The sequence below is a fragment of the Gossypium raimondii genome, chromosome 3 (genome assembly GCF_025698545.1).
Source record: "Gossypium raimondii isolate GPD5lz chromosome 3, ASM2569854v1, whole genome shotgun sequence".
NCBI lineage: Eukaryota > Viridiplantae > Streptophyta > Magnoliopsida > Malvales > Malvaceae > Gossypium > Gossypium raimondii.
The window spans coordinates 1024307-1036456 of NC_068567.1; the positions used below are offsets into that span (position 1 = coordinate 1024307).

The 12150-nt window shown below is 31.0% G+C and overlaps 1 protein-coding gene across 5 annotated transcripts; it reads right to left on the reverse strand.

The window, feature by feature from the left end:
- Window positions 1-1402: 1402 nt before the first annotated feature.
- On the reverse strand, window positions 1403-9539 carry LOC128039694 (zinc finger BED domain-containing protein RICESLEEPER 2-like). Of its 5 annotated transcripts, XR_008194167.1 has the most exons (8): window positions 8195-9539; window positions 7847-7896; window positions 5921-6556; window positions 3941-5780; window positions 3305-3502; window positions 3046-3194; window positions 2255-2335; window positions 1405-1728 (listed from the first exon to the last, which is right to left on the reverse strand). XR_008194167.1 is itself a non-coding variant. In XM_052627879.1 (5 exons), the coding sequence occupies exons 1-5, from the start codon at window positions 9390-9392 to the stop codon at window positions 3482-3484; spliced, it is 3729 nt and encodes a 1242-aa protein (XP_052483839.1). In that variant the 5' UTR covers window positions 9393-9538; the 3' UTR covers window positions 3347-3481. The 5 variants fall into 5 exon arrangements, 1 of the variants encoding a protein (XP_052483839.1); XR_008194166.1 differs by having other exon boundaries at window positions 1403-2335; XR_008194165.1 differs by lacking the exons at window positions 1405-1728; window positions 2255-2335 and adding an exon at window positions 2650-2953.
- Between the last annotated feature and the right edge of the window lie 2611 nt (window positions 9540-12150).

Sequence of the window (12150 nt, forward strand, 5' to 3'; positions counted from 1 at the left end):
CAATTTTATAAAGAATCATGGCCCCAAAAACAATATCTAATCACGTATTGATTGAAGACCAAGTCCACCAGACCATTTTAAGTGGATCTTTTATAAAATAAAAAATAAAAATACATATAATTATTTAAAATAGGACAAATTAAAAGTTACAGGAAAAAATTAAAATGTTCATTTTAATCGTTTTGGTAAAAATTAAAAACTAAGGGTGAGTTTGGATGGGCGATTAGGTGCGGTGTGGTGCGCTTAGTTTTCTTTTTGTCTCACGCTACAGTATCTAATCTCACTGCTACCGTTATTTTTACACTAACCACAGGTAAACGCACCGCCTATCCAAACTTACCCTAAATCATTAATTTAAATGATATTTATATAATTTAATATAATCATAAATTTTGAATTCATTTTAAGTAATTAATATAAATAAGTTGTACTTGAAATCTTTTAAAATTTTAAATATAATTGTAAATATCGTAGTGACATTGTAAATCTCAAATTTTACTTTTATAATTGATGGTTGAAAGCTTGTGTTTCCTTTCTTTCTTTTATTTTTACATTTTGATATTTTTAATTAAAATACATGAGTAATAAATTAAATAAAAATATTACTTTTGAATATGAAAAGTTACTAATCATGTTTTATTCATCTTTTCTCTCTAATTATCTTTGATTCTTAATAGTCGAGAGAGAAAAATTGTGATCATCTTTGTATGATCGATCCATAATTAGGTTGAACATCACTCGGTCGCTCATTCTTTCTTATCATTATTTTCATAATCACAATTAATATAATTTTATTATTCACAAAATATTTGTTGATTTGGAACTTATCACTTGTAAAAGAAAAAAATACAAATAAGAAATAATCTTGTTTTATAAAATCAAAGTTTAATATTGGTTTAATAAGTATTTTGGTACCTAAATTTGACATTTTTAATGAGGTTTTTTGTTTGTTTCAATGTGGTACTTGTAATTGACAATTTATACATTTTGTTACCTAAAAGTAACAATGTTAATTTTTAATGTTTAATTTAGGTTTTAGAGTTGATTTGATGAAAATATATAATGAAACTAATAATATTAGCACTTACCGTCGTTAAATCAATCCTAAACTCAAATCAAATCACATCGCTCTTATTGTATTTCATAAAATTAAACAAATTAGCAATCAACATTAAATTTATTTTATTAACAAAATCATAAAAAAATTAAAACATGTAATAGTATTAGTATTTAACATTCATCAAATCAATCCTAAAACCCGATTAAACATTAAAAGTTAATATCATGAGTACTAAAATCTATAACTTTTTTTCAAATAGAAATACCAAATTGAACTAAAAATAATACGATACCACATTAAAAAATGTCAAACTCGAGTACCAAATAAAATATTAAGCCTATAATAATTAATTAATTAATATGAAAATTGTTTTCCTTTTTACATAGAAATAAACATAGATCCGAGAGTGAAAGCATCATACATGCATAAAAGAAGTAAAGAAAAAAATATAACAATAATTTCCGTCAAATTTTAAAAATTCGAATCCAAACTTTGAGTCCTAAATAAGACATCAATCATTGTTTATTTTTTTCTATGTAATCTTCTACGGTATATATCAAGAAAGATACAGCGACGAAAATGAACCATATCTGCTTGTTTAAAAGGAAAGCAATCACCATGCGTAAGACAATCACCATATTTCGTCACAAACCCCACAATCAACAGAGCTTTATGTTGCAGTACAAAAGAAAAGGACAAATTTGTAAGTTAACAAGTAAATAAAAGGTTGCAAAGCTGTAGATAAAGAATAATACTTGCTTTTTTTGCTTTGGGATATTATTACGCACTACAAATGGCCATTCATTTGCATCACTATAACCAAGCTTTGGGAGTAAAAAGCTTGTGAACCATTGTAATAATGCTTTAACATGGTTCTCAAAATGGTAGGATAGTATTGGAGAAGATGGATCTGGATCCAACCATGAAAACTTTTTTTTCCTTGATATCAACATAGAAACGAACCCAATGTGGTGATAAGCACAATGATAAAAACAATTTCAATCACAAAAAGAAACAACAGAATATTACATCTGTTCTTGTTAGCTACGATTAAGGATTTAAATAACATTTTATATGTTCGGTTTGATTTTCTCTATTGTATCGTAATTGAAAACAATTTATCGTTTGCATTCACCAACACAATTTAAATCTTAATTATAAGCTAAAAGAAAATAAAAAAATCAAAGAGCTTACTTTATGTACACCTCTTAGCTTCTCAGCTTTAAACCAAATTAGTACTTCAAGTTCTGATCTGGATCCTTGTATCAACTGAGTCTAATAATTGCAAAATATAGGGTACTTCATGTATATATAATGATTATAAAATAATAACAATTTCAATTTCAAATATCAATAGATTTTGAAACTGCTATTTGAGAGTTAAATGAATAGTGATTGATGTATGTATTGAAAATTTATCGAATCTCTTCTTAAGCAATTCAAGAAAGCATTAACAACCTACAATATAATATAAAAATTAACATCATTGATTTATCTACAACAAGATTTATGCTAGATTGAAGACATGATAACATTGAACACAACTTGATAATTAATGCATGACAAAAATATATGAATTGCCAAATTAATTTATGTCAAATCACTATATATTTGATAATTACTTATTGAATCATTAATATAATACTCTTTTCGAGTTTCATCACTTTGGGGCACCATGAGTAAAGGTGCCAATATCTCACCCTGAACTTTAAATTTTTTATCTCGTCCAATCGATTTTTTGTGAAACATAAATTTCTTTATATAGTTAAGTTATAATGATCATTTTGTATTCCACTATTAACACATTAAAACTAGCAATATACCCATTCAACTCATTCCTTTGCCATTTATCTAGCCGTTTATACTCCTTGCTAGTAAATACGCCTTAATATCCTATAAGAGTAATAACCAAATAAAACCATTAATATATGAATAACTGCAAAGGAATGTATGTATATATAGAACCAAAGAAATGAAGTATGAACCTGTTCACACCATGGTCCTTCCTCCTTCAATGTTGTTTCATCTTCAGACTCGGAAGATGAACTCTGAACCTCTTCCGATTGATTATTATCGAACAATAGATCATAGTTCCAAATTTCAATTACGTCATCAACATTTTTTTCATCAGGTTCTGTAATAAGAAACATTGCTTAATAATTTAATTCGTTTTTAATAATAAGGAAACCAAATTCATTTAAATTCAACCACATAAGTTATAAAAGGATCAAATAAAGAACTTACTTCCTATCGATGATTCCAACCTATTGTCATTGCAAACCAAAGCTTTCATGATCTCTGCTTTTTCACCAATACACTCTGAAGAAGAAAATTGTAGCTCCATCCAATTGTCAAAAGATAGACTAAAGTCTGGCATTTTTTACCGAATAAGAGTCCTTATCATCCATCTTCCTTTTCCTTTTATCCTATGAAATGAGAATGCTTTAAGGGAAATAAATTCTCATACTGTATGAAAAAAAAAAAATTCAACAGAGACAGCTTCTAATCATAAATATTCATGTACAATGCCTGAGTGTGAATGGTATGAAACTGTGATTCCATGTCATCCTTATCCCTTTCCAATAGGAGAATGACAAATCGGATTTTTCCTCTTGATTTTTAACTTTTTCCTCTTGACAAAATTCAAATCTAATTAAAAATGCTAAAAGTTAGGAGGAAAAATCTTATTTGTCATTCTCCTATTAGAAATGAATAAGGATGTCGTGTAATCACAATTTCATACAATTCTTTATCTCCATCATCTGTAACAACAAATCAACTATGTAAGTGATATTATGTAATACTAAAGAGCCGAGAAGGCCTTCTAAGTGTAGGAAAATATAATTGAAGGATCTAAACACATTAGGAGTTAAGGCTTACTTTCTTTTGGAGTTTCCAACCAGTTTTCACTGCATACCAAAGCTTCCATGCTCTCAGGATTCAAGGTACTGTAGGCTGGATTATTGATCATGGCACTAATATTTGAACATGATGTGGAAATTGATACCGGAATTGCAAGGAAATCTTGAGCCATCTTTGCAAGTATTGGAAACCTTTGAGATTTATCACACCACCAACCAAGTATGTCAAAGAATGCTCCATCCATGGGAAGTAAAGGTTCATCTAGGTAAAGCTCAAGCTCTAACTTCCATGAGGCCTCCTCATTGAAGTTGCTTGCAGATGCAAATTTACTCAAGGAGTCCAAAATACTATCATTTCCAAGCCCTATTGTTGAACAATTGAAATCATCCAAGACTGAAGCAGATGATGTTAGACTTTTGGCTTCACTGGCATATTCATAGTAGACATCCCGAAGAACTTTATGAAACATGTTCAATCGCATCTTACTGTCATGGCCATAAATCACCCTGTATGAGAGCTCCACAATTTTAAATTTTAACCTTGGATCAAGAACAGATGCAACAGCTAATGCCAAATTGCATAAGCTCCAATAGCGGTCGAATTTCCTCTTCATCAATGTAACAAATGAATGACTGCTTTTTTCCAACTGAAGAAATTTCTTGTATGTGTCACAAAGCTTTGGAAGGTACAAACTTACAGGAAGGCATTGAGTTCCTTTGATATCATCAAAGCATTTCAAACAACTCTGTAGAGCTACTGCATTCTCCCATTCCTCCATTGTTGGGTTTAGTTTAAAATTGTCATCAATTTGCTCCAGTTTACAAAAGATTTCTCTTGATCTCAAAGCACTATAAAGAATGTCAAAGTCTGATTCCAGCCTGAAAGAAAGATCATCCCATAATTTCCCACCTTGTAGCTTCACTTGATCTACAGCTTCTTGGAATTTCAATTTTCCATGTCTTGTTTCAGTGACATATTCAATGGACTTCCTTAACTTAAAAAGTATGCCATCCATTTCACGGAACCCATCCTCAAGAAGTGTGAAACTGATGAACCAATGATCTGAAGAAACAGAGCCCTGGTCACTAAGACAAATTTCTTTTATTTGATCAACCATACTGTCATTCAAAAAAGAGTTATCCACAGTTATGGAGCATACTTTGTTGCTTATATTCCACTCCAAAACCAAGCTCCGAATAATTTCGCCTAAAGCCTTTGTGTCATTGATATGCTCCAAAGTTTTCAAGGCAAGAATCTTCCTCTTTAGTTCCCAACCATCATCAATAAAATGTGATATCAAACAGCAATATATAGTCTTTCCAGAATTGTTCTTCAGCAAACTCACTGTCAGATTGAATTTACCAGCAAGCTTATCAAAATACAGCTGAAGTTTCTCCTTCTCTTCGTCATAAATGCGATGTATATAAGATAAAATATCTTTGGATTGAAACTCAAACATGGGTTGCAAACCTTTCACAAAATTCTTAAAGGTCTCTTGTTCAGCCATATCCAAAGGACATTGAAGCTTAATCATCATTTTCGCAAGATCCATGAGACTCCTTTTTTTATCAAACCTCAAGCTTCCTTCATTGGTATCAACTGGAAGTATCAACTGGCTTTCTTGATTTTGTTTCTTCTTACCAGGACATACTTTCAAGTGGTTATTCAAGTGTGTGGTCCCACTCTTGCTTGATCCCGTAAGCACCTTGGGGCAATGTTTGCATTTGGCTACTTGTTTTTCATCTTCTTCAAACCTATCAAAGTGATCCCAAACCTTAGACCTCAACTCTCTCTGTGTAGCTTTTGAGGATTCCTCCTTATTTGCTTTTACAATCTCAGGGTCACCATTGGGAAAAATCTGAGAAATTGAGAATAAATCATTTATACTACATTATATAATTTAAGCAAATGATATTATCATATTTAGAACCATGAATGCTAATTCATGATTAATTTAGTGTTGAAATAATAGAATAACATATAAGACAATGCAATTACCTGGACATTAACCCCATTTATTTCTACTGCATCAACGTCCTCTGTTTCTTCAGCTATTTTCAAGGGCCTTGCTGTGTACGAAGATGTTGGAATGTTTGAAATAGCTTGTTCGGTGCCTTGAACCTTTACTGTTACAAACTTTTTCTCCATATGTTTCAAGTCATTGAAGATACGAGGAGTAAAAGATTTTGATATTTCACTCTCAGTTGAAGGCCAATAAAATTCTACTACATAAACATCATTACTTGTGTACCGATTTTGTAGACAGATTGCAACAACAACATCTACGTCACAATTCTTTGCACGTTGGAGATACATGTAGTCGTCTATGTCAGACTTAGTAAGAGATGGCTCAAAATGGTAGCCGTCCTTTGATTCAAGTGCTTTCTCAATAATGGTTTGCTCAATCTTATATTCACATGAACGCATAAATTTATAAGAGTTCAAATCTTTCGAATAACAAGAATTACTTTGAATTGAAAAAGTATATTTCTTGTTTGGATCCGACATAGTTTCATTCATATTGTCAACTTTAGAAACCCATGTTAAAGCCAATGAAAACTTATGTTCACAATATAAATGGTTTAGTATGTCATATATCTCAGCAACGGCAGCTACTCGACTCAATGTCAAACCCTGTAATTATTAAATAAAAGGCAATTACCAAAAAAAAAATTTGAAATCACACTCTAAATGAAAATAATTTTGATATTGTACTCTTGGTTTGATAAAAGAAATAAAATTAAAAGGTGGTTTTTTGTTTTTGTTTTTATTCGTAATTGTAAAAAATAAAATAAAAACATAATGTTATAATTATACTTAATTCAGACAAATTTGATTCTTTCATACATATAAAGATATATTCATAGATCAAGTTGGATTGAACCGCATTTCAAAAATAAATTTAAAACTTATTCAGGTCTAAGCTAGGCTACTTGAAATAATTCATTTTATTATTTTAAAAATTAAAATATTTTTATATTAATATTAATATTAATATTTTTATAATTAAATTTTAGTTCTAATTTTTACTATGAAAAATTTAATTCGAGTCAATGTGAATTTTAATTTAGCTTAAGGGTGTAAAAAGCCCTCAAACTTTAAAAAAATTTAAAAATTAAGCCCCTCGTTTTTTTTGCACTCAATTGAGCACTTGAACTTTCAAAATGCATCAAAAAATCCCTCAAACTTCTTCAAAAAAATCAATTAAGCCCCTACTTTTTTTTTACTCAATAGGGTACTTGAACTTTCAAAATGCATAAAAAAAAAACCCCTTCAAAATTTTTCAAAAAGCAATTAAGCTCCTGCTCTTATTAAAAATTAGAAAAAATTATAAAAATAATAAATTTTAGAAAATTATTAAATTTTAATAAAAATTTAAAAATTAAAAATAGATTTTTTTATAAAAATCGTAAAAAATAAAAATTGTAAAATTTTATAAATATCATAAAAAATGACCCTAGTTTTTTTTTTCAATTAAAGCCATCATGTGTCACAACACATCGTCACATGTGGAAAAATGATAAAAATAAAAGTCAATAAAAGTTATAGAAAATTATAAAATCCTTCTTTTGGTACGATAATTTTTATAAATATTTTTTATGAAATTTATATTTCTTTACATTTTGTATAATTTTCTTACGACTTTATAAAATTTTATAATTTTATATTCCTATATATTTTATTTTTACTTTTCAATAAAATTTTAATATTTGAATTTTATTAAAATTTAATAATATTTATAGCTTTTATTTATTTTAATTTTTATATTTTAAAATTTTTAATAAAAGCAGGGACTTAATTATTTTTTGAAAAGTTTAAAAATCCTTTTGATACATTTAAAAGTTAATTATTTTTTTCTAAAATAGGAACCATAAATAATACAATGAAAAGAGTCCATAAAATAATTAAATGTGAAATTAATACCTCCGGAAATGGTCGAAGAGGCCGAAGAGGTGATGGATATGGATTGAAACCTACAAAGAAATTCCATTACATTTAGTCAACGTAATGATAAACAAAAATAACTTTTATCCAATAAATAAAAATAAGTTAAAGAAAAGACGATTTAATATTAATTAATTTGGTCAGTTTCTGTTTAACTGAACTTATAATTAATATATTATTAAACTAAGAATGTCATGAAATTATATTTTTAAACTTAAAATAAATTATAATATTTAATATATGATTAAACTAATAATATAATCAAAATAACTTAGTTTTTTGCATATACAATATATTATTAATGGCAAAAAATAAAAAGAAAAGTACCTTGTCCAAACTTATCGTTGCTGGAATTGAAATTTAAGTGCTCTTCTTCAACTTTGGGTTTCCATGCCGACAAGAAAAACATTGGAAATTCCTTGTAACCTAAAATCAAACATTCTTCTTCCTTCCCCATTATTTCTAGCCAACTTTGATTCGACATTGAAAAAAAGTCATTTAGGGGATTTACATCCTTAACAATAAGGTCAATACCTTCCCTGTGGTTTAATGGAATTCGACTAAAGCCAGCCATTGAAAAGAGATGTTGCCATTCTGTCAAAGTTGGGTGCCGCCTAATTACATTATTACCTTCCCATGCCTCTATGTGGCACTCCCACTCATACTCCTCATCAAAATAAAGGTCCAACTCCTCCCAGCAATCAAGAGTCTTCAAGGAATACTGAAATGAATCCTTGAAACATGTCAAGAAGTTGGAGTGGGTATGATTAGAATAAAAGTCTAGCATGATTACAATCGTTGGATTTATCTCCTTCAATCTTACCAACTCTCTCTCCATTGCTTTTGCATCTCTTACCAACTTATCAAGTTTAAATTTATAGTAAACCACCACCATTTCATCATCTCTTCTTCTTTTCAAATCTATTTCACATTCATCCACTTCTGCCAAACTATTGCCATAAACCAGTTTCAACTCATCCTCCAACTTTACATTAACTTCCTTGGCATCCCTAGTCAAAAACTCCATTTGGCGTAAGAACTTTACATATTTTTTCAGAAACGGTGGAAGTATGTAACTTACACGGACGGGTAGAGGATCGCCGGAGAAGGTCGGTAGTGTACGAACAACTGAATTCTGAAAACTGGAATACGGGATGGAGAAATCAATAAGGTGCAATTTCCTGTTTCCCATCAAAGCATTCTTTTCCATTAAAGCATCATGGATGACATTTTCTATGACGCCATTAATAAGGTAGCTGCCACAATGATAATATGGTGAAGGATCCACCGGGAAAGTGAAGTAGGAAGAAGCGGGATGCAGTCCGTAGGCTCGGCGAACCAGAGCGTCCGCAAAGTATTTCACCACTCTGCTTTTATATAGGTAGGGTCTCTCATCAGCAAGAATCAAGATGTTCTGAAGGTACGCATCGGCGCTTTTCAGATCCCCATCTTCAATAGCTTCAGCGCAGGATAGTAACAATCTCAAGGCGGTGTCGGTGTCGATGTCAAACAAAGAAGAAGCCATGAAAGAAGGTGAGATTCAACAGAGTTTTGGGTAAAGCAGAAGAGAAATATGGTAGAAAAGTAAGTGAAAGCAGCAATGATTGATATGCATAATTCAGGAAAAGCAAAAGCAGTAGGAAAGGCGCGTCGTCACGCGGAATACTGGTGTTTCTACTATGACTTTTCTGTTTGCTTCCTACAAATTACCTGCCTGCAAATTAAGTAATATCTCCTTTTTCCTTTCATTATTTTCTTTTTTGAGAGAATTTTTTAAAAAAAAATTACATACAAAATCATATTAACCAGTTATTACGCGGTTCATGTTGGTTCGAATAAGACTGGTTTTAATATTTAAACATTATGTTCATACAAAAAAAAATATTTTTGAAGTGATGGCATGACACAGCATTATATTGTAATGTCATCATATGAACCTAAGAAAAGTTATTAAATTTTTTTTTTTGAAAAACAAAACATAACTAAACTAACTACCTAATATTTTAATAATCACTTACCCTATCATTCCAAGACCATCACACTCTAAATTATCTCCTCTGGGCAATTCTAAATTATGCACTATGTTGTATTGTTTTGCCCAACTCACTGAAATTTTAATGGTTTCCCTGAAATTCCAAGATAGACATTGGAACACAAAGAGATTTCTATTTTTCCATATGCTCCATATTAACGAACCAAAAAGAGTAGACCAAGTCACCCTTTTCCTTAACGTCCATCCAAAATTTTTTAGGTTTGTTCTGACCCAATTTGAGAGGTTCCTAAAAAAAAAACAGCGACTAGCAATTTCTTGGCACAAAGTACTTCAAAATATTTTTCGTAATCGGGCAATCCCTAAGGACATGTAAGATATCTTCTATCTTGTGGTGGTAGACTAGGCAGGACATACTTTGTCTAATACCCCTTCGTACACGTTCCTGATTGGTAAGCAGTCTTTGTCTGCAAACAAGCCATAAGAAGAAGAACACGATGTGGTCCTTGATACTTCCAGAAGGCTTTCCACTTAGAATCTCTTACATCCCACGTATCTGCTTTTAACATATGATATGCACTTCTTATCGAAAATCCTCCATTTGTTGTATGTATCTAAAAGATTCTATCAAGGCCGGCTAGAGGGTGTGGTGGAGGGATACTTGCGATCTTTTGACAACTTCTTCTGGCAGTCGTTCCTTAAAAGCTTCCATATTCCATGCTGTGTCCTCTGTTACCATATCTTTAATAAAATAGTTTGTGATGGGCCTATCCGTAGCAGAGACATACATTTTCAACGGTCCTACTTTTGGGATCCAAGAATCCTCTCAATGGTGGACTGCCCTTGATGTTGCAACACGGAGTTTGGAGGTCGTAACACGGTAAACAAAATATCAAAAGAGCAGTCTAGCATTGGTGTTGCGACACAACCATAAGGTGTCACAAGATATCCCTAAAGATATGCCCTAAGGAGTAGACTGTCATCAGTGTTGCAACACAGGCCAGAGGGTGTCGTGGCACAGACGTGATGAGGTCACTTAATGAGCCAAGGGTATGTTGTCCACACGATGAACTTTAACGCAAAATAGTTAGCCAAATTACGTCAGGGATTAGTGGCCAAACCTAGGCTTATAAATAGAATTGCTCTGAGCAGTTTATGAACAACTTTTTACTTATTTTAATTGTACTTTCAATTGTAATTTAGATTTCTTTTCAGTTGTACTTTTTAGTTTTCTATTTCGTTCTTTGTGGGGATCGAAATTTAGATTAATCAACTATTCACGAATTACCATTCGTGCCATTATATTTATATTAGGATTTTTCTTATCTCTGTTCTTGTTTTATTCGTAATATTTATCTTTTCAATAAATTACATTGCACATGTTAAATCCATGGGGAACTAATCCAATAAGGGAGATTAATGAGTGGATGTGGGATTAATTAACATCTATGTGGGGTTTCTTAGCGGATCACCTAGTTGGGATAAGGAGAACTTAAAATGTAATAGCCCGATTTTGGGTATAGTCGGAACAGTGGTTTCGTGACCACAAATTAGACGAGGAAAAAAATTATTTTTATTATATTTTATGGCCTACAATTTCACACAATGATTTCGTGAAAATTTTGTTCAAAAATTTCGACGTTTGGGCACTCAATTTAGTCAAAAGGACTAAATTGTAAAAAGTGCAAAATTTGAGTTCTACATGTTAGAGGTGTCCAATTGTTATGAAAATTTAAATTGGAGGTTCTTATATGGTAATTATACCATTGGTTAAGTTGGTACACAAAAATGGACATGAGATAAGTGAAATAGGAAATTTTTAAGTTAGGGGAAATTTGGTAATTTAGTAATAAAAAAGGATTAAAAAGGGAAAAATATGCCAAAATGTGCTCATCTTCTCCATGGTGAACGAAAATAGCAAGGGGGAAGCCATAGTTAGGGTTTTCAAGCTTCCAAGCTCCATAGTAAGTGATTCCAAGCCCCGGTTTTAATGTTCTTTACGTTTTTAGAGTCCCGATAACTTGATTTAGCTTATTCTAGCAATAATTTAACCTAGGGCTTATGTTTGAAAAAATACACATAGGTGAAATGTGTTTATTTTGATGTTTTATGGTAGAATATGAAGCTTGAAATTATGTTAAGCAACTTTTGCTAAGTGATTTTAAGTGAAAACGAGTAAAACGACATAATCAATAAAAATACCTAATGCTCATAAGTAAGTGTTAGAGTGGGAATTTGATGTTGCCATAGAAAGGAAAAATGTTCAGCATGTCATAATACATAAGAATAAGGG

Bases quoted from the DNA above. Each gene is read 5' to 3' on its own strand.
- LOC128039694 (XM_052627879.1), bottom strand. From the start codon at position 9,392: ATGGCTTCTTCTTTGTTTGACATCGACACCGACACCGCCTTGAGATTG. The intron at 7,897-8,194 runs GTACTTTTCTTT...ATTTCTTTGTAG, and splicing joins CAACGATAAGTTTGGACAAG to GTTTCAATCCATATCCATCA. The intron at 5,781-5,920 runs GTAATTGCATTG...TCAATTTCTCAG, and splicing joins TAAATGGGGTTAATGTCCAG to ATTTTTCCCAATGGTGACCC.